This window comes from Hydractinia symbiolongicarpus, chromosome 9 (genome assembly GCF_029227915.1).
Source record: "Hydractinia symbiolongicarpus strain clone_291-10 chromosome 9, HSymV2.1, whole genome shotgun sequence".
NCBI lineage: Eukaryota > Metazoa > Cnidaria > Hydrozoa > Anthoathecata > Hydractiniidae > Hydractinia > Hydractinia symbiolongicarpus.
This window is the reverse complement of record NC_079883.1, coordinates 13,988,221-14,009,830: the sequence shown is the minus strand read 5'-3', so window position 1 is coordinate 14,009,830 and position 21,610 is coordinate 13,988,221. Positions and strand designations below refer to the sequence as shown.

The following is a 21,610-nucleotide window of genomic DNA, read 5'->3' as shown; positions in this document are numbered from 1 at the left end:
ATATGCACATCTATCTATCTATCTATCTGGTTATTATTTCTTTAAATCACTTTTAAAAGATGAAGATTTAATACGTGTAATTTTTAAGGTCTTTATTGTAAAAACTCACCCTGATTTTCTCTTCACCTAGAAGCCATCAAAGCAATTTATTGTATAATTCATGTAAGAATAAACACACAGCAAAAATTGACTACATAGTTGCTTGAATCATGCCATGACAGAAAGAATAATCCATTGTAATGCTTTTATAAATATATGAAAATACCCGTAATATTTTTTTAGCTATATACAAAAGAGTTTTATAATTTCTTGTGTTTTTTTCAGTTGCCATATTTAATTTCTCCCTTGATCACTTATTCTCAGCCAATAAGCAGGTTGTCACGAAGTAATTATTCATTCGTATGCAAGCAGACAGCCTTACCTTTAACCACTGTTTTTTTCTGTAGAATATGCTTTTTGACCACTGGGCACAGAGTTTGCTAAATGCTTTTTAAAAATATAGTAAACCGAGAGCAAAACAAAACAAAACCATAACGGTCTATAAAAATGTATGGCTAGGTTATTGCATATTTTTTGAAAAAAACTTTAAATTGGGGAGAGTGCACAAAGTTTAAAAATAACTATACTGAGATATATAATTTTTAAGGCTTTAAAATAGAAATTCTGAAAACATTGATATTCTGAAATGTACAGAATTTCTACACGAGAATGTGATTAACTGTACAAAGAAGCACCATTAAAAAGTAAAGGCAACAGTGAGATAAAGACTGTTGCAAAGAATATAACAAGATATAATAAGTTAAAACATTTTAGTCATAGAGAATAACACAGTTTTTGATTTATCATAGAACTTTGTTGATACACAAATTGTTTTTTTTATTTGAAAGGTTTGATATAGATGCACTTTATATAAACTTTCAGGAGATGTTTTGCATTCTGATGTAATAATCCAATTTCCTGTTAAATTACAGTCAAACTTGTATATAAGATGACCACTCCAGGGACTTAACACATTTGTTTTGCATTTAAAAAGTGAGCATGTTTAAAATTGTGAACCCCAAACAAGACGATATGTTTTCTACACAGGTATTATCTTGAGGGATGAAAAATAGCAGGCACTGGTTCCATTGGACAGTTAGTTGTATTATAGGGTAGCAAATGGTATCTATATATCCATCCATCCATCCATCCATCCATCCATCTTGTTATAGTAGGTGTGGCTACTGTACTTGTATATAATGTTTTATTTGTTATGTCACATCTGTAATATATATATAATTGTCATAGATATAAATATGATAGCAGTTGGTGCAAATGAAAGTAACATTTAGATGTACAGAATATCAAACTTTTTGTCAAAGCTGATCCAGCGTAGAAAAAAGTTGCAGTCAAAGCCTTGGAGAAAATGTGAAAAAATTGTTTTACATGAAATTGAAGTAGAAAATGATTTTGGTTGGTTGAAAGCATGTCCTGACAAGGTAATAAGTTTGTTGCAGGTACACGTTTTTAGCTTCTAAATTAATGGCATAATAAAAGTATAAAGTTATGTATTGGCAAAAGTTACGATGAAAGAGTCAAAGGGACTGCCTGTAAAAATCAGCATATTGTTATATTTGTTGGTAATAATTTTTGTTTCTTCTTTTAAGGCTAAAAAGTACATGAAAGATGAAAACAGGTAAGTTTTTCATCGCAATAACAATTATTGTAAGAATTCTGATACTTCACATTAAAAAAGTCTTACTTGTTACCACAACAAGCCGTTGGAAACAGCACAAAGAAAGAAATGAAAATTGTAGTCACCTTCTGACCTAAATTTATCAAATACATGTAAATATAAATATTTGGTTTTAAATTTGAATGACAAACAAATTTGTGGCGTTTTAATGGCCTAAACAAATTTGTTGATGCACAGAGTGCTGCAAAGGGTTCTTAAACTAATGATATTTGCCCAATATTAGGTGTGAAGTTGCAACGTAGCCCAACTTATGATAACAAGATTATCAAGATTTATTTATTATATAAATTCAAGATTTAACACAAATTAGTGTTATTGAAATAACGCGAAATGCAGTGTGTATCTTGTGTTATTTTGATGCTTTATTTGGTATATAGTTCTTTAAACAAAATCTATGTCGTAAAGTCTAATTAAACTTTTGCTTTTCATTACCGTAATGCTTTGAATAAACACCCAGGGCGTTAAATTTTTTGACATTTTTTGGGGCGTCTATTCGAGGGGGCGTTTATTAAATTTTTTGCAGTTTTTATGGATACCTATAATATAAACTTTACAATATATCTAAATTTCCAACCTTAAACCTAAGATTTAGGAAAAAAGGTGTTTATAGAAAATTTTCTTATTTTACCAATGTATCAAATATGAAGGATTGTGTTCAGTTGTATTTATGAAATTTACATATTATGATAGCACCATTAAAATTGCCTTTTAATTAAAAGAGCAAAAAAGTAACAGTTATTGATCTTTTCATACTATCACCTCGATTAAACGCCCCCTTATGAGGGAGGGGCGTCTATTCGAGGGGGCGTTGATTTAAAAAATGACTGAAGAAGAGGGCGTCTTTTTTTTGGGGGGGGGGGGGGTAGGAGTGGGTAATTACGGTAAATAACATCTGTTGTTATTATCAAAGTCAGAAGGCAGCAAAAGTTTCTTGGTAAATTTGTCAAGTTTAGTTTGGTATTTTCTGCATTTTTTCTATATAAAAGTAATAGTTACAAACCCCAAAAATATTTTTAAAGTAGGCTGAAGAAGCTAGCAGTTTTGGGCACCTGCTCAGTAAAATTATTTTTGCCATAAACATGATAGGAAAATAAATATAATCAAGCACAAGTTACTGTAATTAATTGGAGCAAATGTATTAGAAATTTAACCTTCTTGTTGAATTATTATGAAGCCATGGGTAGAGTTTTCTCTCTAAAGAACCTGTTTAAGCAATCAATATGGCAGTCATTATGTTAAAGGTAATATAAAGAAATGAGTGAAAAAATATTAACCATTAAAACTAAAAGACTAGAACTTATATTTTGTAAATTAGACATACTGTTGACAATTGGAAGAACTAATTGACTTTTCAAATTAAGCATCTGTTTTTTTAACAATGCTTAAACATATGTCAAAGAGTGAAATGAAAACATTTTTAAAAATACACATACTATAGCTACTTTTTTTTGTTTGTTTTAACTAATTTTAAATGTGACATTTTTGAAAGTCTGTACACATGTCAGTTACTTTAGAGGAACACAACCTCCATCATTTAATCCTTAAACTTAGGGATCGTCTCCAAGATCGTTTCAAATTTTTTACGAATTGAAACGATTTTCATCGTATGGAAATCATTTCTTAATCATATCATGAAACAAATAAAATGTTTCGTATTATATTTACGAAAAAATTTTGTATAAACTACGTAAAAATTAAACTATTTTGAAAATATTTTGAAAGGATTAAAAAAAATTCTGAAACGATTTGATACAATTGTCAAAATATTATTTGTGATATGATGTAAAAGTCTTTGAAGTTATTGAAACGATTTTAAACTAATTAAAAACCAATTAAACTTATAAATATATAAATAAAATATATAAATGTAAAATTATTGTTTCTTTTATTCAACGCAACATCGACATCATCAACAACATCTTTTATTGTTAATATCGTAAAACAGTTTTTCAAAACTAAAAATAAACAGTTTTTCTTAAAACTAACAATTTCCTTTACTATGGAAAATATTGCGATGAACAAAAATTTAAGAACGAAGAACGGTGATAGAAATGCTTTTTGAGATCGCATTTTAAAAGTTTAAGAACGAAATGCGGCAATAGAAAAGCTTCATTAGATTGCATTAAAATTTAAGAACAAAATTTCAAGTAAATATAATAAAACAATCTTGAAGCGATTATGCAACAACAAAATTGGGAAACGATTTCAAAAAATTAAACATTACTTTAAAATCGTTTCAAATTCGTATCACATGCTATGCTAGTTAAAAAATGAAACGATTTGAAATGATTTTTTTTGAAAATATCTCGAAGACGATCCCTATACCTAAAATATATGTGATGCATTTTCCTAAAGGAAAGGTGTACATTGTCTAGCTTGACATCTTGAGTAGAAAGAACAAGTGAATGATCTGTAAAACCCTGTATGCGAGCACAGAATACTGACAATTTCATTACTGCTAAAAGTGAGGCGATTTAAAGTTGAAAGTTATAATAAAAGGTTTAAGTGTAAATAGAAAAATTATTTTATTTATTTTTGCATGTATAGATATACTGATCAGTATTTCAAGAAAGATAAAGGAAGATTAACTGAAATCAAGAAATTCTTTAATGATTTACATTTTAATGTAACAGATGGTGTTGAAGCAACTGTTGAAGTATGTTTTTTTTCTTATGTGAATAAAAATTTACACTTTAGATTGAGAATTATAATGGCACTATAATAATGAAATGGTTAAAACTGCGAACCACATACAAATGGTTTAATCTAAAAAATTTTTGGGGAAAATTAATGAAAGTTAGATTTTGCTGAATGCATTTTTTTTTACTTCATAAAAAATGATCAAGTTGAGGCGTCCCCTAGTAAGTGATCATAATATTTTTAGGAACGTCTAAATTTAAGCTTGGTGCAGCTGATCATCATTTTAATGCATCAAAATGTACATAATAACATAATAGTGTAGTTGTGACATATTTTTTCTAAAGTTATGTTTCTATAGCGCGATGGAAGTTATTACTATTTCTACACATATGGTGAGAATAAACTACCAAATCTTTACAGAATAAAAGTAAATAATTATGGTATGATATAATCTTGTAAATTATTTATAGTTCTAACCTATTTCAATATCCATTTGTTGTCGCAGAATATGCATGCGAAAATGCAGAATAACATGAAAACGAGATCAGTTATGAGCAAATTTCGGGAGGTTGGTTGTTTGCATGCAAGTTTGAAGAATGTATCAACAAAATTTTGACTTTTACAGCTTTTAACTGACAGTTTCACATTTGATCGTAGTCAACACAGTTATAAAGAGGGTACTAGTAGTGTTACAAAAAATTAAAGTATTGCAAATTTTAAGGGCGTATCTTATGGTATATGTTGGGTAGCTAAACCTAAAACCTATCCTTGCTTGTAGAATGATGTTTTTACTTTACTGTTTCTAAGTAAATTTAGAACTAAAACTCAATATACAGTTTACTAACGCTGACTGGCACTTCATATTACTCTGATCAGTTCAAAAAATAAAAATCATCTTGCTGGTAGCTAGCCAAAGTAGCCAGAGCCAAGCTACAACCCTGGAATCACATAATGTGAATTTCATTTTGCATATTGATGCTTACAGAAGTACTGCAAAAAAAGAAAGAAAGGGGATATCTATCTTAGCTGCATGAGTAACCAACAAATCATTTTTCAACATTTATTGCGTAAAATGATATTTAAATTAATATTTTCAAACTATCGGCTGTTGTGATTATGTAACTGTAGCACTCCCTCTATCACTACTTTCTCTCTTACCGACCATCAATAATCGTACATTTGTATCAAGCATTGTGATGGTTAACCTTAATACTTACAGTCTGTAAGTAATATGAATTGATAGAGCATAGGGCTTATCATAAATCTCCATATATAGAATAGTAATGTTGTTATTTTGAATGGCACCCCATTTTTTAGGTTTTTTATCTAAAAAAGAATAATGCACTTTTTCTTATAAGAATGTCTGGATTTCAGCTGCAAACGTGCTTAATTTTTGGCAAAACCTCAGTCTCAATGTTCTTAAAAACCAGGTATTTTGTTTTCTTGCTTACATGAAATCTTGAAAATTAATCTTGCAGAATTGTTCAAATTGTATATTTACAGAAAATAATCTCCATGAAATTCTTCTATAGTGTCGATTTGTGAAAATATAAAACCAAAAAAATTGTTTTTGACCTCACATTGTTTTCAGTCATTAAAGTTTGACATGACAAGCATTTTGGAGATAAAATTTTACAGAAATAACTTTTTTTCTAGGCAGTACCTACCATTTTGTGTTTTTTTCAAACAAGAATTTTTAAATTGTTTTGTAAATTGAAATCACTGGACAATTATATTTGCCTGAAAAAATACCAAGATGGTAACTCTCGGAATACAAAATTTAAAAATTAGGATGTCCCTTTTGTCAACCTTATTTTTTGGAATTAAAAAATTTTTTTTACCCAATACAATCTACGATAGAAGCTTAAAGTGTGACACAAATAAGCAAGCACCTTCCAAGGAAAGTTTGAAGTCCAACTTTCCCCACCAAGTCCAATTAGTATCCTAATCCTGAAATCACAAATGTGTAAAATGTGAGTTATAAGTACTTCCAGAACTACCCTCACTTGGAAAAAAATGAAGAGGTAAGGCATCTACAAGGTCAACTCCTACTATTTTGAAACCACACTGTCATCTTGCCAATGTTGTTTTCACAGATGTTTGAAATTTCAATATATTCAAAGCTAGCTAATACCTTACCTGCACTACCATATCTGCACTACTTCGCTGCTAACTAAAAATGTGCTCATAACTAATCTCGTTTTCATGTTATTCGGTATTTTGGTATATATATATTCTGCTGAACGAAAATGGATATGGAAATAGGTCTATTGCATAAAGTTGTATAGAAAACACTTGTTAATGAGACCATATTTCATATATCTGAAAATATTTAGAATCATTAAAGTTTATTGAGTTGAGTTGAGTTGATTTTTGTTTTTTGGTTTATTACTTGAAAATTTGTTTATTTTAATCAGCGATATTACAATTAAGCGGATTTAGTTCTGGACAAATTAAGCATAAGGGATACATAACATTTGTTTCAAAAATAGAAAGAGACACGCTTATAAAAACAAAAGAAATAAATTTCTAGGAAAAGAAAACTACAATAACTTAATGTTGCACATCATTTTTAGCAACTGCAGATCATATATAGACTAAAATATATGCAAGTTCAGATCTGGCCAAAATACAAAGTTGCTTATATGTTGTTTGTTGATATATTTATCTATATTTAAGATGGTGCAACGGAACTTGTTATTGACCAGAACGATTTAAGTCAAAGGACTGGTTATGTCTCCATTGGAGGGGTAAAGATATCACCATGTGAAAAGGTTTGACAGTTTTTTATTTCTTAAACAAATCATAAAGTTTGACTTTTTTTCTACAATTCTGTTCATATTTTTTTAAGAAAAGCGTTGTAAGGTTGTTATTGAACAATTAGTTTGTTGTCTCTTGGAAATATCTATGTGGTAAGGGAGGCAAATATTTAAAGAAAAAAATTTTGATGATGTCAGCAATGAATTGGTGTTAAAGAAAGATTTTTTGTTTTTTAATTTAATAACATTTTCCCATTGTGTAGAATTTAAAAAATGCAATTAACATCAATTCATTATAAGGATGTCAAAATGTCTAATTTGCTGTCTACTTTGCCTTTTAACATACTTTTCCTTACCCCTTATTTATAGTGCTTGTCCACCTTTGGTGGATGCACTCTATGCAATTGTATTTTCCTTGGCAAAAATACCCTTCATCATTTTATTCGTTCCTCAGCAAGTTCTTTTAATTGATGTTGAGGTCTTTGAAATCTTCTGCAATGACATCACTTCAAAGCAGTTGTGGTCGTCATCTGGGGAGATCAGTTATTTCATAACCAATAACTTTCATTGGCCAGATATTTTTGGCCATTCTCTGGACAAAAATATCTGGCCAACTTTGTTTCTACAAACATCTTAGCCTGCTCCAACACTAATGATACCAAGCCTTTTGTTGATTTCTTGAGTTCTAAAATGCTCTTTAAATCAGCGACCCCAGATTCTGTGTGCCCTGTCATTGTAGCAGATGTTAAACGTCTGATTGATTCACTTGATGTAGGCCATGTTTCACAACCATAAATACAAAAGCTTTCTAAGACAGGAGCTTAAGATGTATCCCTGTTCTTAGAGAAAAGCCATGGTTGATAATTATTGGCATTAGTTGTCTGATGTTGTTCCATGCTGCAGTATTGCTTGTACTAGTTGCATCTTCACAACCACTTGACTCCCCAATAACATCACCAAGGTATTGAACAGTTGACACAGTTTGAACGAGTCCTCACCGATGTACGTCAGTGAAATTTAAACCATCAGGTGGGACGATGTCGCCTAATACACTTTGCATCCAAACATACTGTCTTTTTTCAATATTAGAACAAAATTGTAGGTCATCTTCTCCTCTAATCTCCTATCCCCATTAATCAAACTTTTAAGGTAATTTCCAAAGATAAGTAAGAAATTTATTTTCCATAAAAATGAAAATAAAGAATAAAAATATAAAGTAAAAAGTAAAACACTAAACTAAACAATTTTGGATATGTTTATTATTATTTAAAAAAAAAATGAAATTTAAAGAAAAATCAATCTCTAAAATATTTGTCAACAAATTAGATTTCACAACATTAATAACATTAATTTGATGTCATTAACATGATTTAATTTTGATGCACTGATAACTTGTTTGTGACTGGCTTATAACTTTCCATCCAAAAATATGAAAAACAGACATCACCATATCCTTGTGTCAGGAGTTTTGATTCAACTTTCTCCATAGTTTTTTCATTTGCAGCTGTCTATTTATGAATGTAACTCCTTGCTTAAAAAATAAACTGGTACAGAACATTTGGTTTTAAAAAATGAATGCCAAAATGTCAAAAGTCCAATTTTTTTTGTAGCATGTTGCTTTTCTCGCTGATGTTAATCTTGATGGTAACTACAAATGCTATGTGAAAGAAATCAACACACAAGCTTCATATTTACAGATAATAGATCATGTTACATCCGTAGGTTGTGAAATAATGAACTTTTATTTTAACATTTGTAACTTAATTTTCTGTAAAATGGTATACTGGCAGAAAATTCTGTTCCCACTCCTCTTGCGACTTTGCCTCTTATAGACGTAGCAGAATTTATTAAAAAAAAATCATACTAGTCATCATCACTGATCATTTTAACATTTAGAATGGATATCTAATGATGTTTTACTTTTCACCACAAAAGATTTTACTACAAATAGAAGTAATAATTTATGGAGAAGTTCTATTTATAATCCAGAGTCATCACAGAATTTGTATGAGGAGAATGATAAAAGGTAGAGGATGCTTTATTAATCCATTATTGGTCAGTACTGTTTAATTTTGTGTTATTTAATTTGATGACTGGGTAAAAGATTTGTAAACAATGTTTTTTCAGGTGTTTTTTGTTTTAAAGGTTACATTTTATGACTTAAGAGCAGCATAAAAACCCTAGTGTTTTTAAATGTCAAACAGTGTGAGCAACCTCTATCTAAATCTGCTATAGATTGACAAACATTTTCCAAGTTATAGCAGGGTGGTCGCATCTCTTGAAATCAAAATGTATTTTTCATTTTGAATAGTTATCTTTTCAATACCATGTTTAAAAAACATTAACAGGCATGTGTGTTAGACTTGATTATTAGAAACTGTTTATTTCTACCTAACATTTGGTCAAATGCTTCTAAAATAAGGAATTGTTTTTATATGTTCTACAATGTTTTCTAAATTTGATCCTCAAACCTTAATTCTCCTAAAATCTAAAACAAGTCTTCGAAAGTGTAAGGTCATCACTAAAAATTTATTCTTGTCCATATGTATAAAAAAGAACACGCTAAGTATTTTAGGTAAATACTCAATGATGCATGATCTTTAATTGTGTCATACAGAGTTCTTTTAGAATTTGCACTGAATGGTTTGTTTTATTATAGATATTCAATCCATCTGAGTAAATCCAAATCTGACAAATTTGTTTTTGTAAATATTTCATCTAAATTATCATCTGAGGTATGTATAAATTTAACTTGTTTAGGGAAAAAATTTTTTTTAGAAAATCAACGTTACCTTTTTAAGATGTAGCAATTCCAGGTAACAGCTGTTGGTAGTAGTTTATGTAGAATTTTTTTTTCATTAGGTATGGTGTGTAAATTCTCCCTCCTGTAGGATGAAACTTTTGTGGAGTAGAAGTCAAGAAACAGAAGCATATATCGATCATATGAATGACAAATTCTATTGCTTGACAACAAACACCGATGCAGAATATTGTGTAAGTTTGTATGCCATTTAAAAGTTACATGGTATTCAAATTTCTCATTTTATACTGCATCTTTTCTTGAAGTTTTAAGGGTTGTGAAAAATTGGTTAATTTATTTGCGTTTCAGGTAAAGTACATGTCAAATAATGAAAATACATGGCAACAACTTCTCTTACCAATAAACAAAAAGGTTAGAAATTCTAACATAACCCACTTTTTTAGGAGATACAATTTAACGTGGATGCTGCATTGGGGTTTTTACATCGAAAGAAATAGTATTATATGTACGAACCTTAGTGAAGTGTTTTGTAAATTCCATAGTTAATAAATTTGCACAAGTACACAGGAATTTCACTTTGAAATGAGGCTGTACACCGAACGTGAGAAACAAAGTAACATCTTCTAAGGGAAATATATTTCCAACGTTTGTGGCAAATCTACTAAGGAAAAATTGAAGACGAAACAGATAAATGATATTTTTTTGTCAACAAAGATTACAATAGCACAAACGTGTAGACCTTTCTATTTCTTATTTTATTTTTTATTTAACATAGATCCTTCATGATATGGAATTATTTCAAGAAAAGCTTTTGCTGATTGAATCCCACAATCTTATACCTAATCTTAGAACCCTACCGAGTTATGAAGCTGAAAAGAGTTTGGAAATCAAGGTAACTTGTAATTTAATTACAGAGAGATGTAAAAATAACTGAATGACAAAAATTATGCGAATTTTTTTTTCACATGTCAAATTTATTATTTTATTTACCATAGGCAGCACTAACTCCGGGAGTTTTGGAAGTAGATGGAAGAGAGGTTGGTTTTTAGTGTTTGAAACATGTTTATTTAAATTGTTTTGCTTTTTTGAAAGGTTTAAAAAGAATTTAATTTAGCTTTTTCCAGTTAAAAAGCCAGTAGCAATTGCCAGAATTAATTTTTCACGAATTTCATTACTTTTTGTCAATTTTTTATTTTTTATTTTGGTTAATTCCTAGCACTTATGTATAGATACGTAAATTTCAACTTTGTTTAATTTAACTCACTTCACATATATTGATTTAATTTCAGTCATTTACCTGCATAAGTAATGAACAATACCAAAGTTCAGTGGTTATACTTTATACCATATATTAAATGTAGGTAACATATTAGAGTTTTAACTGTATAGTTATTTTTACTGTTTTATAGACGAATCCTAAGGAAATATCTTTTAATTTCACATCACCTATTCAACCGGTCACAAAATATTGCTTTGATGTGGACAATGCAATTGTGCAAGAAAATTCCAAAGTTGCACAAAATTGGGATAGAAGCCAGTATGAATACTCTTCCATAGATGCAACAAGCAAGGTATTTTTATGATTTTGTCCCATGTTCCTTTGTATTCTAATTATGCTTCAATAGTCTGGATATGTTATTTGGACATCATTTTTGATTTTAGGATGGCACTGTTGTTCCTGTCAGCCTATTTTATAGGAAGAATTTGTCATTAAATCATTCGCCTTTGTTTTGTCATTTTTATGGTAAGTATGTAGGTTTTTTTACAAATGCAATACTCCCCTATTCTTTATTCTGTTTTATTGTATACCTTTTTATATAGGAGCCTATGGTGTTCCTGTTAATCTACGTTTCAATCAACTTGATGCATATCTACTAGCTAATGAATGGTGTATTGCATATGCACATACAAGGTAAAGGCCCTGTAAAGGCTTCTTGTCATTGTATAACCTTAACAGAAATCACATTGCAGATGCAGTGGAAATGTGACTATTTTCAAACAAATCGAGTTTGTCTTGATATATGTGTTTTTGATGATATTGGCTTATTGTCCTTGTTGGAAAAATCTGCATCACACAACCTTGCAGACAAAATAATTTTAAAATTTCATGACTCATTGCATTACGAAAAAGTCATGAAATCTAGCATTTTATTTAAACAAAACAAGGCATTATCACTGGCAAACCTAAAATCGGTATTTCCAAACTTTTAAATATAGGTGGCCTAATTAAATTATTTAGCCAACCCTGCAAAAATATACTTGCATCATTCGGTATTTACTATTGTTTTTTAATAAAATACAAAATTGGAATTGACCATTAATGTGTTGTTAAATTTATATTTGATTTTGTAAACAGCAAGAACTATCAAATGTTGTTTTGTAAGATTGTGTTCTCAAAACTACATTCTTTCTGAGTGATAAAAAATATGGTGTTTTTATTAATGATTCCGTCAATAAATGGATCTATTTTTCAATGGGAAAACATTTGTTAGTTTAAATTGGTCCTGCATCATTGTTTTTAAAATAAGTTTTTGCAACCTACTTATTAGTGCATCTTTCTAGCCTTTTAACTTTTCTATATATATATTTTTAGAGGTGGTTCTGAGCTTGGAAGATCCTGGTACCAGTCAGGACGTTTAATGAATAAAGAAAAAACATTTGAGGTTGGTATAAGTGTTTCAGTTGGTGTACTTTGTGTATGTATTGCTTATTTTATATGTCTTTTTCAATATTTATTTTTATGTAATAGGATGCGATAGCGTCTGTAGAAGCAATTCACGATAAAGGTGTATCCTCTGCTGATAAGACGGCCATATTTGGTCAAAGTGCAGGAGGACTTGCTGTTGGTGTTTTGTTAAATAGAAGACCTGATCTATTTTCTTCTGCAGTTCTGCAGGTAAAGAGAAGGTCCTGGTTTTATTTCACCTTTCTAATGATTTATCAGATCTCAGGGAGAAAATCAATGCTACAGTATATACTTTAATATTTTTGCATGCTTTTTCATGGGAGAGCAAAGCTAATGCACTTAAAACATGGTTAATACAACCTAGTTATTAGGATAATCTATAAGAGTATTCTAGTGTTTAAATTGCATTTATTTTCAAAACTTTTTTGTATTTGGAGTACTTTTTATACAAGAAGCAAATAAGGCAAATAAGACCTTATTTTTTTTAGGTTCCTTTTTTAAGTGTTCTTCATGCTATGCTTGATGAGAACAACTACTTAGCAACTCAAGAATATCTGGAATGGGGAAATCCTAAGTATAATTTTTTAATGCGTAATTTGATGATTGGTTTGTAATTTCAAGCCAATGATGAATTTTTGAGAATTTATTGAGAATTTTTTGTTTTTCTGGAATTTTTTGTGCATTTAAAAGCAGATATTTATTTTCGAGATTAGACTTTAAGAAGCACATTTAAAATAGGTTTTAAATTGCAGGTAACTTTATACTATATCAACTTTTAGTGAAAAAAAGATTGACTTTGATGTTATATCAGCTTATTGTCCGTATGTAAATATAAAAGAAGATTTGGTATGTATCTATTGTTTGAAAGTAATAAGTGAAATTAAGGAGATCATATTTCTAATATTTATATATAGCCTGGTTGCACTTTTTGATGTTTTTCATTGTGTTAAATAAAAGTCCTGGGTGTTAGGTTGTACTGACAATTTAAAACAAGCCATTTAACTACACTTTTTAGTATTGGAAACCTGAAAAAAAAATAAATAACAAACTTACAACAGATTGAATAAGATTCAGAACAACAACAACAGGAAATAAAAACACTTTGGTTGTGAATTTTGATTCTAAGATTTGTTGCTTTTGATATTATTTTCTTATGAAAATCCACTCTTAGTGTTAACTTCAAGCCCTCACAAAATAAACTGAGAAAAAATCGCGAATTTTGAAGTTTGTCCTCACAAAAAGTTATATGGGCTACTTCTATACTAGTCACACAATTCGGGCTTGTCAAAGTTAACTTGTCAATGTTTGCAATAGACTTATGACTTTGGATTTTGTACTAATTGTTGTTGACATCAGGATGGCCAATTTTTTCAAATTTCCGGACATTTATGGGCCCCATTGAAGATGATTATGCAGAGAAGAGGTGTTAAAAAGTGCAACCAGCAAACTTTGCTTTCCAACTTCAAAGCTATAATCGAATTTCTAATACCAAACCAGGAATATTATTTTGTGACGCATCAATATACAAGGTTTAATTAGAATATTGTGCTGTTGTAAAAACATGTATTTATATTGTAGAAAAACTCTGTGTTTGTGACACTATGCTTAGAAGACGACCGTGTTCCTTACTGGGTGCCACTTCAATGGGTTGCAAAACACAGGTGGCTGTCAAAACAGCAGAAGTTGTTGCTATGTAGAATTTTTACTCAAGGTGGTCATTATGGATTTGACATGGAACAGTCTCAACAAAGGGTTAGGCTTTTTCATTTTTCTTAACCCTGTGCCAGGACAAAAAAATTACAAATAATAGCTAAACTGTACCCTTTTTGCCCTTGCATGTAACAAGTTGTGCTTATTTTTTTTCAAAATAGTATGAATACAAATTGCGTAAGGTGTTACATTGTTGTGAGCTCGGTTTCACAGTGAAAGTAATTCTAAAGGTAGATTTAATTTGGATTGCCAAATAAACAATGATTTTTATGTTATACTGACACACTGAAAAGTCACAAGTCATAAAAATATATAGAAACAGTTTTAGCTGTTGTGGTGGACAATGTCATTAATTTTATAGACTTCTTTAATGCTGGACTGTTACTGTAGTATACAAGAATGTTTTTATGATAGGAAGTTTCCATTTTTGTTTTAGGATGCTGAAATTATCAGTTTTCTTTACCGGTCTTTATCACTGTAATAAATATCCTGATTGTCCTTTTTATATTAGTTATTTATTTAATTCATATTAAACTGTACTATATTTTTGTTGCTTAAAAATCTACCACACATCACAGCTCAGTAACTGTAAAATGAGACTGTAATTCAAGGTTTAAAGCAAACCATAATAAGAAATGGTTAATTTTTCATGATATAAAAGCCCGAAACATCTACCCCACCATGGTAACTCTTTAAGACCCTGCAGCATTTAACACCCATATTGCCCAGAAACCATATTTTTAGACAAACGTGATATATTTGCATTTTCTGTTTGCTGTGCCAACATTGGCTGTCTAATGCATGTAAATTTTTATATTTTTTATTTTTTATCAAGGATTGATATTAGTGAATTCCAGAGATATGTGTTTACTATAGCTTCATGTATTGTAAATAAAAAATGATTTTATTGGAAGTGTCCTTACTTGTTCATTGTTGTGAAAGAAAGAATGAGATGCTGTAAATTGGAATTACTTTCATATTTGAGAATTTCAAATTTGAAAAAAATATTCAATTTTCGGTGTTGTTGTTTACAAACTTAAAAAATGATACTTGTGTTTCTCTATTGCAAAACATTGTGATCTTTTTAAAGATATCTTCAGGTAGTAGAATAGTGTGATTGTTAGAGATCACACTTTTGCTAAATTTAGTTCTGTGATCAATTTACTGTAATTTCGGGAGCTGAGTTTAAAATCACAAGAAATTTTATTTCTTTTCTTAAAGCTCTGCTATGCTATCATTATAGTAAAACGATAATATTTTGGTGATATTTATGGATATACATGAAGAAGAAAATAACACAATTGTGAATGCCACTAGTGCACCTGTAGTTTCCATTGACCTTCCTGTTAGACTTTGGGGATTAGATCCTCTGCATCGGTGTGGTATAAAATTGTTCATATCTCAACTTCACACATTGCCACAGGTGCTTGACTTTGAAGGTATGTAGTGTGTTGCTATGTTAAAAAAAATACTTGAAAGTTTTTTATTTTGTCTAAATCAAAACTTATGTTCTCTGGTGAACAGTACAAATGAATAATAAGTTATATTTTAAAACAACTTTACTAGTTAGGATTAGACTTGTGACTCAAAATTCTATGGTCTATGTTTGTATAAATGCAAGTGATGTCGTGCTGCATATACCATCAACTTTTTAACCACTTTTCCTTCCTGTCTTTTTTTATTGTAATAGATTCTAATGGATCACCAAATTAAGTTAATTTTTTATATTATATGCTTTTTAATCTTTATAAAACGCATTATTTTAGTCAAATGGACAACATGCTTTTAAGTAATTGGACTGTGTTTTCAGGTGTTTATGCATTGTATGGACATCCTGTGACAAGATTTGCAATCGTTGGCTGCATTGTTAGAATTGAGCAAAAAGAATTATTCATCAAATTTGGAGGTATTGCTTTAAGGGGTTTGTTTTGCTGCTAAAATATACTCTTTGCTTTTTCTTTTAACACCTGACTATGCAATTATTACCCTTCAAGCCAGTATATACAATGCTTTTGATTACCAGAAAAGATCTTTTAAATAATTTAGTAAAAGTAAGTCAGTGAGTCAGCCCATGATTTATGCTGAATGGAAGTTTCTAGTGAGATATACATAAGGTAGAAAAGACTGGTAATTTTCCAGACTAGCTACGACAATGATCTCTCTATAAATCCTTAAGTGGTCTAAACCCTGTTTATTTAAATTTTTAAAATTTGAATGACTGTTTAGTAAATGGAAAATAACATTTTAAACATACAAGTAAACATTTATTTTGTACAACGTTAAGATTGTGCACTTGACTGTTGGTGTTTAGTATTTGGGAAAGTCAATGCACATTTTTCAAAGATAACGGCCAACCTTCAGTCTAGGTTGTTTATGTTATCAAGATCTTCCATTACTAAAAGTTTGCCATATGGCAATTTATTTCGTTGAATTACATTAGTGATTAAATTTTATGCTTGTCCAAAATAAAACTAGAGATTATAGTTACTGTTTTGTATGTGATCTGTCCAACGAATATTGATAAATTTAACAAGTGACAACTGCTCAGAATTTTACTGACGTGTATGGATCTTGGATAATTTTTTATAAAAGTATATATTATTTTCCCATCATTTAATGTGTTTTTGTCTTTCTTTTTTTTATAGTAGATGATGGTACTGGAGTGATTCAGTGTTGTGTTTGGTTAAACAAGACTATTTACGAAGAATTGGATTCACATAAATTGGGTCAACTTGTGTCAGTTTGTGGAAAATTGAACATATTTCGTGGAAAGAGAGAACTTAGAGTAGACAGACTTAGTATCCTTTTCTGCATTGATGTCTTACAAAAAATGGAAAACGTAAATTTATGTATTTTTGTATTATATATTGTGTAATTGAGCATTGAGTCAAAAGCTATTTTACCTTATAAATTCCGCTGTTTGCACTTTTTGTTTTTCACTGGAATGATTTAACAACAATGCTGTTTATATAAGGATTGATGTTATTTATTGTCTATATTTTTGGTTTATAGCAAGTCAGTTTTTATTATTTATCAAAAAACCATCAAAAACGAACTAAAACAATGTGCCTTTCTGCATTGTGATGAAAGTGGTTTTTGAAAGTGTTGCATCCACATCAAGCATAAACACTGATCTTTAAGTATTTTTTCCTTGACAAAATATAATAGCTTTGGAACTTGATCCAAACTTGGAAATATATCATTGGACAGAAGTAATAAAGTGTCGAGAGATTTATAAACAAAAATTTGATCTTCCAAAGGAGTTTCAGAACACATCTGGTAAGCAACTATAATTTTACATGGAAGCATATATACGCAAGACAATGATTTTTGGGAAAAGTAGTATAAAAAACTGAGGGTTAACAATAACGAATTTGATATTATTATTTTTTCAGCAGATCATGAGTAAACGAATGGATAGTAGTAAAACCAGAACAAAAAGGAGTGCTGGGAGTAAGCCTCTTAATATAAAGGAAGTGATAGAGACATTATCCCATATACTATCTCTTCATGGATACAGCAAGATTAGCCCGGATATTTTTCGTCAGGCTAAGTACAACAAGCCTGAAGCAACACCGTTTTTATTGTGTCTATTGCACGAAATATTACAGAAAGAAACTGAAATTCGTATTGGTTATTTGCAAGACGTGTTGGTGTATGTTCTTCATAAACTTGATTATCCACACTTATATAAGTTCGTTAATTGCTCTGAGACTGAATTTTCAAGTCAAGACATACTTTTGATATTCGGATTTTTATTGGTAAAACTTAATTTGATGCACTCATTAAGAAAGAAAGTTAAGCGTATGTTAGTGGATAGCCTGGTTGTCTTGACTCCTGAAACAGTTTGCTATGAGCAAATCCAAACACTGAAAAACAAAGATTTTAATGCTGTCATCGTATTGCAGAAAAAAATCGATTTTGCTATGCGTGGTCTACGCTCTTCCATCTTAAAGTATGAGAATTTAGTACAAAGGGCAGCTTGTTGTAATAATTCAATTATTCTCAAGGAGTTAAACAGCAATGAATCAAACAAAATGTTTTCTTCGATATCGCTGTGTGAATTTTTGCTGCAAGGTAACTTGAAATTGCAGAAAGAGTTAGTTGGTATGTTATCAAAACAAAATATGCTGCTGAAGCTTCACCTGAAGTGGATAAAATATGAAACTGTGTTTTGGCGATGGATGAGCAGTGTTGCAAGTGGCCAAACACAAACGGTCAACACGAGTTTTGAGCAACTTACAAGTAGTCAAAGACTTAAACATGCATTACTTGTATCAGAATCAGATAAGTTCATTGAACTTTTTGGGGCTATATTAGGAGATCAAAGACGCAATAAAATAGAATCTGCAGGAGATGCGTTAGTGATTAAAGAAGATTTTTCCATTATGAGGCATGCCATTGCAGAGATAATAATGGCTAAACTTGTTGCATCAGATGGAAAAGGTACTGCAGAAAAATATGTTGGCACTCTGGAGAATTTGGTGATGGAAATAAAGAAGATGCAGGAGAACAATAGACTGTGGTTATCTGACCTACTACATAAAGAATATCCAAATTTAGTTTGTTTGCCTGTTCCCAGAAGGTAGATTTTTTATTAATTTCATGATACTTTTTTATAAACATTCTGATTGCATTTGATAGTTTATAAATTGATTTTACCTGGTTGTTTGCGGACTGTGGTTTTGTATTGATCTGCAATTAAGTCTACTATTATCTTAGAATTATTAGCCGATGTTTGATTGATTTGTGCTAAGCGTAAGTGCAGGCATTAAAGCAAATCTTGCATTTATGTCTATTTAATCTACAATTTGATATTTTATTTTTACTTTTTGTGTTGTCTTTTCTAAAACTCTTTGGGGTTTTTTCAGTCTTCAAATATTTTTACTAATGATAAAAAATAAAGAACATTAGTTCAAAACATCAAGAAGTGGAACAGACATTGTTTCTTGTGGTATAAACGCTTACTTAAAGTGTGTATAAAACAAGTCTTTTTTTTCTCTTTTTTAATTGTCACAGCACATTAATGAATGATGTCACTTAATTCAGTTCTTTAAAAACTCATTTAATTTTGCAGCTCGTATACTCACTTTTGTTCTTATTTGGTCTAAAATTCATGACTTTCTGCTGTGAAACCTAAACAGGAGACTAGTTTCTTTTTGTCTTTGGTCACAGAATTTCATTTAGCTTCTCACCATGTATTGATGCGCTTATTTATGTCATCTTAACTCTCCGTCACAACCATACATTAAACGACATTGCGTTAATGCTATTTTCAGGTAGTCTTTAATCATGTGCAATTAAACAGACAAGTTGTCAGCACTGACCTAATCCCACTGACTTAATCTTTTGCAGCTCAAGCTCTTGAATGTTAAAGTTAGCCTTCGAAGGGTTTCAATATCGATGTTTAACATTATTTTATGAAAGCCATTCCATATTGTAGCAGTGGGTGGAATAAATGCCTGACGTCTACTAAAACAGCTGAAATATTCTCACTTAAACCAACTTAAACGTTAGAAACTAAAAAGTGTGAACTATGAGCTAAAATTATTAAAATTAAATCCCACACACACTGAAACCTTTCACCTAGTGGTACTCCTTCGAAAGAACCCTGCCAGACCCGCCCTGCCCTTCCTTTGACAGGGTCACCACCGATGTCGACACTCACTTTGCGCAAAGCGCTACCTTTATGAAAAATGTCACTCTTGGGGTCACCACTGATGTCAACGCAGTCACTTACCGCAACGCACTACCCTGATATTGTTACTTACACAGTTTTTTGAGGAGAGTGTAAAGCAGAAAATAATTTCAATGACGTTGCTGTATATATTACGACAAATGAGCAAATAAAAAATTGTAGAAACATAAATACAACTAAGAAAGTACAACAACCGTAGTAATAAAAACTGACCTCTTTACATTTTTTATGTCGTTTTCTTTTTTTCTGGATTTCTTGACATGACCATTATCGTCGTATTTTCGTCGTATGATGGTTCTACGAGCTTGTGATTTGCAAATTGCAAGCACAAGGCATCCATGTAAGATGACTTTGTTGGTTTTCCATAAAATTTGGGAAATTCAGGAAGGCATTGCAGCATGTTGTGTTGCACAACTCTTTGCTACACCAAAATGCGTGGCAAAGCTGTATAGGGAAGCACCAAGCTTTCCCAAGGCCTCCATGTACGCGTGTAGAAAGGCATCATCGTAGTTACCTGCTTAAGGGCATCCACGACAGGCATTTTTTGGCCTTTAAAGGACGCATCAACACTATAAGGCTAAAAAAAAGCCTTAAGTGCCGTAAAATATTTCTACTTGACGTTTTTGCGCAGCTCCTGGTTCTCATGGAGTGACTGTGCACACTTTGATAAACCAACATCCGGTTGACAGAAAAATTAACAAAGTACTGTTTAACACAGTTACGCTGTTAGTCCTGTGATAGGAAATCTAGGTTGTGCGCTTAGCCATACAGGTTGATAAAATCTTTCAAATATTGTTTGTGATACCTGCAAGTAAAAGGAGGGATAAAACACTTACGTTAAGTTCCTGCTAAAATCAACCATTATTTCCTATCCATGAAATTAAAATTGTAAGGTAGTTTTTTCATAAAAGGTACAATTAATACTGAAAGCAGCTATGACTCAGTTAAGCAAAATTTAAAATAAATAATTATAAAAATAAAAAACAAAAATTTAATTGGTCAAAATGTAAATGCTGAGAAAACTATTTATTGTTTTTTAGTGCAATTCTCATGTTCAAATGGTGCGTGTCTGAGGGAAATGTTTGACAAAAGGTGTGGTGGGGTTACTCGTCTCACACTCTTTCAGTGCGAAAAATTGCCTATAAGCAGCATATCTGTAAGACCTATGAAAAGAAATATTTATAGTCAAATTTTGATTAGTTGAACATTGTATGTGGTTAACTCTTCAAACTTACCTTTCTAAAAGTATAGCATTTTTACTAAACAAAATATGTAAAATATATAAAATGGAGAAAACGTAATACAAGATTTTTTTTAATTAATAAATATAAATTTAAATAAATTCTCCCGCAACCTTCTTGGTGCCTTTATCCAAGAATTTCTTTTTAATAATTTTTAGTTGCTTTCCTTTTCACTGAACGCTGATGATTTCTGAGCTGACTTTCTTATGGAAACTTTTTTTTTAGTTTAAAACGACATCTGTTGGCCAACTGTCCAAACGCAAATTCAAAATCGCTCTAAAAAATTTAAACACCTACTGCATTATCATTGTATGCTTAAACAGCAGCATCTTGAACACTTGGTGCTGAACAAAGTTTTTTAGACATTTTGAGCATGATGT

The 21,610-nt window shown here is 30.6% G+C and overlaps 3 protein-coding genes across 4 annotated transcripts; all 3 read left to right on the top strand.

The window, feature by feature from the left end:
• Positions 1 to 1,263: 1,263 nt before the first annotated feature.
• On the top strand, positions 1,264 to 14,794 carry LOC130657267 (protease 2-like). Its single transcript, XM_057460246.1, has 21 exons — positions 1,264 to 1,478; positions 1,647 to 1,675; positions 4,283 to 4,391; positions 4,734 to 4,815; positions 7,055 to 7,149; positions 8,745 to 8,856; positions 9,031 to 9,160; positions 9,794 to 9,869; positions 9,997 to 10,128; positions 10,244 to 10,306; positions 10,671 to 10,787; positions 10,891 to 10,932; positions 11,305 to 11,466; positions 11,558 to 11,639; positions 11,717 to 11,807; positions 12,489 to 12,558; positions 12,645 to 12,791; positions 13,070 to 13,155; positions 13,361 to 13,427; positions 14,160 to 14,333; positions 14,728 to 14,794. Exons 1-21 carry the CDS (start codon positions 1,332 to 1,334, stop codon positions 14,770 to 14,772), a joined length of 2,058 nt encoding a protein of 685 aa, XP_057316229.1. The 5' UTR covers positions 1,264 to 1,331; the 3' UTR covers positions 14,773 to 14,794.
• A 129-nt stretch (positions 14,795 to 14,923) lies between these two features.
• Positions 14,924 to 17,824, top strand: LOC130657270 (CST complex subunit STN1-like). 2 transcript variants are annotated; one of them, XM_057460249.1, is made up of 5 exons: positions 14,924 to 15,730; positions 16,102 to 16,197; positions 16,937 to 17,089; positions 17,460 to 17,570; positions 17,687 to 17,824. In XM_057460249.1, the coding sequence occupies exons 1-5, from the start codon at positions 15,562 to 15,564 to the stop codon at positions 17,698 to 17,700; spliced, it is 543 nt and encodes a 180-aa protein (XP_057316232.1). In that variant the 5' UTR covers positions 14,924 to 15,561; the 3' UTR covers positions 17,701 to 17,824. The 2 variants fall into 2 exon arrangements, with proteins under 2 accessions (XP_057316232.1, XP_057316233.1); XM_057460250.1 differs by having other exon boundaries at positions 17,690 to 17,818.
• Positions 17,705 to 18,880, top strand: LOC130657770 (tubulin epsilon and delta complex protein 1-like). The gene has a single exon (XM_057460773.1). It carries the CDS (start codon positions 17,705 to 17,707, stop codon positions 18,878 to 18,880), a length of 1,176 nt encoding a protein of 391 aa, XP_057316756.1.
• Positions 18,881 to 21,610: the final 2,730 nt, after the last annotated feature.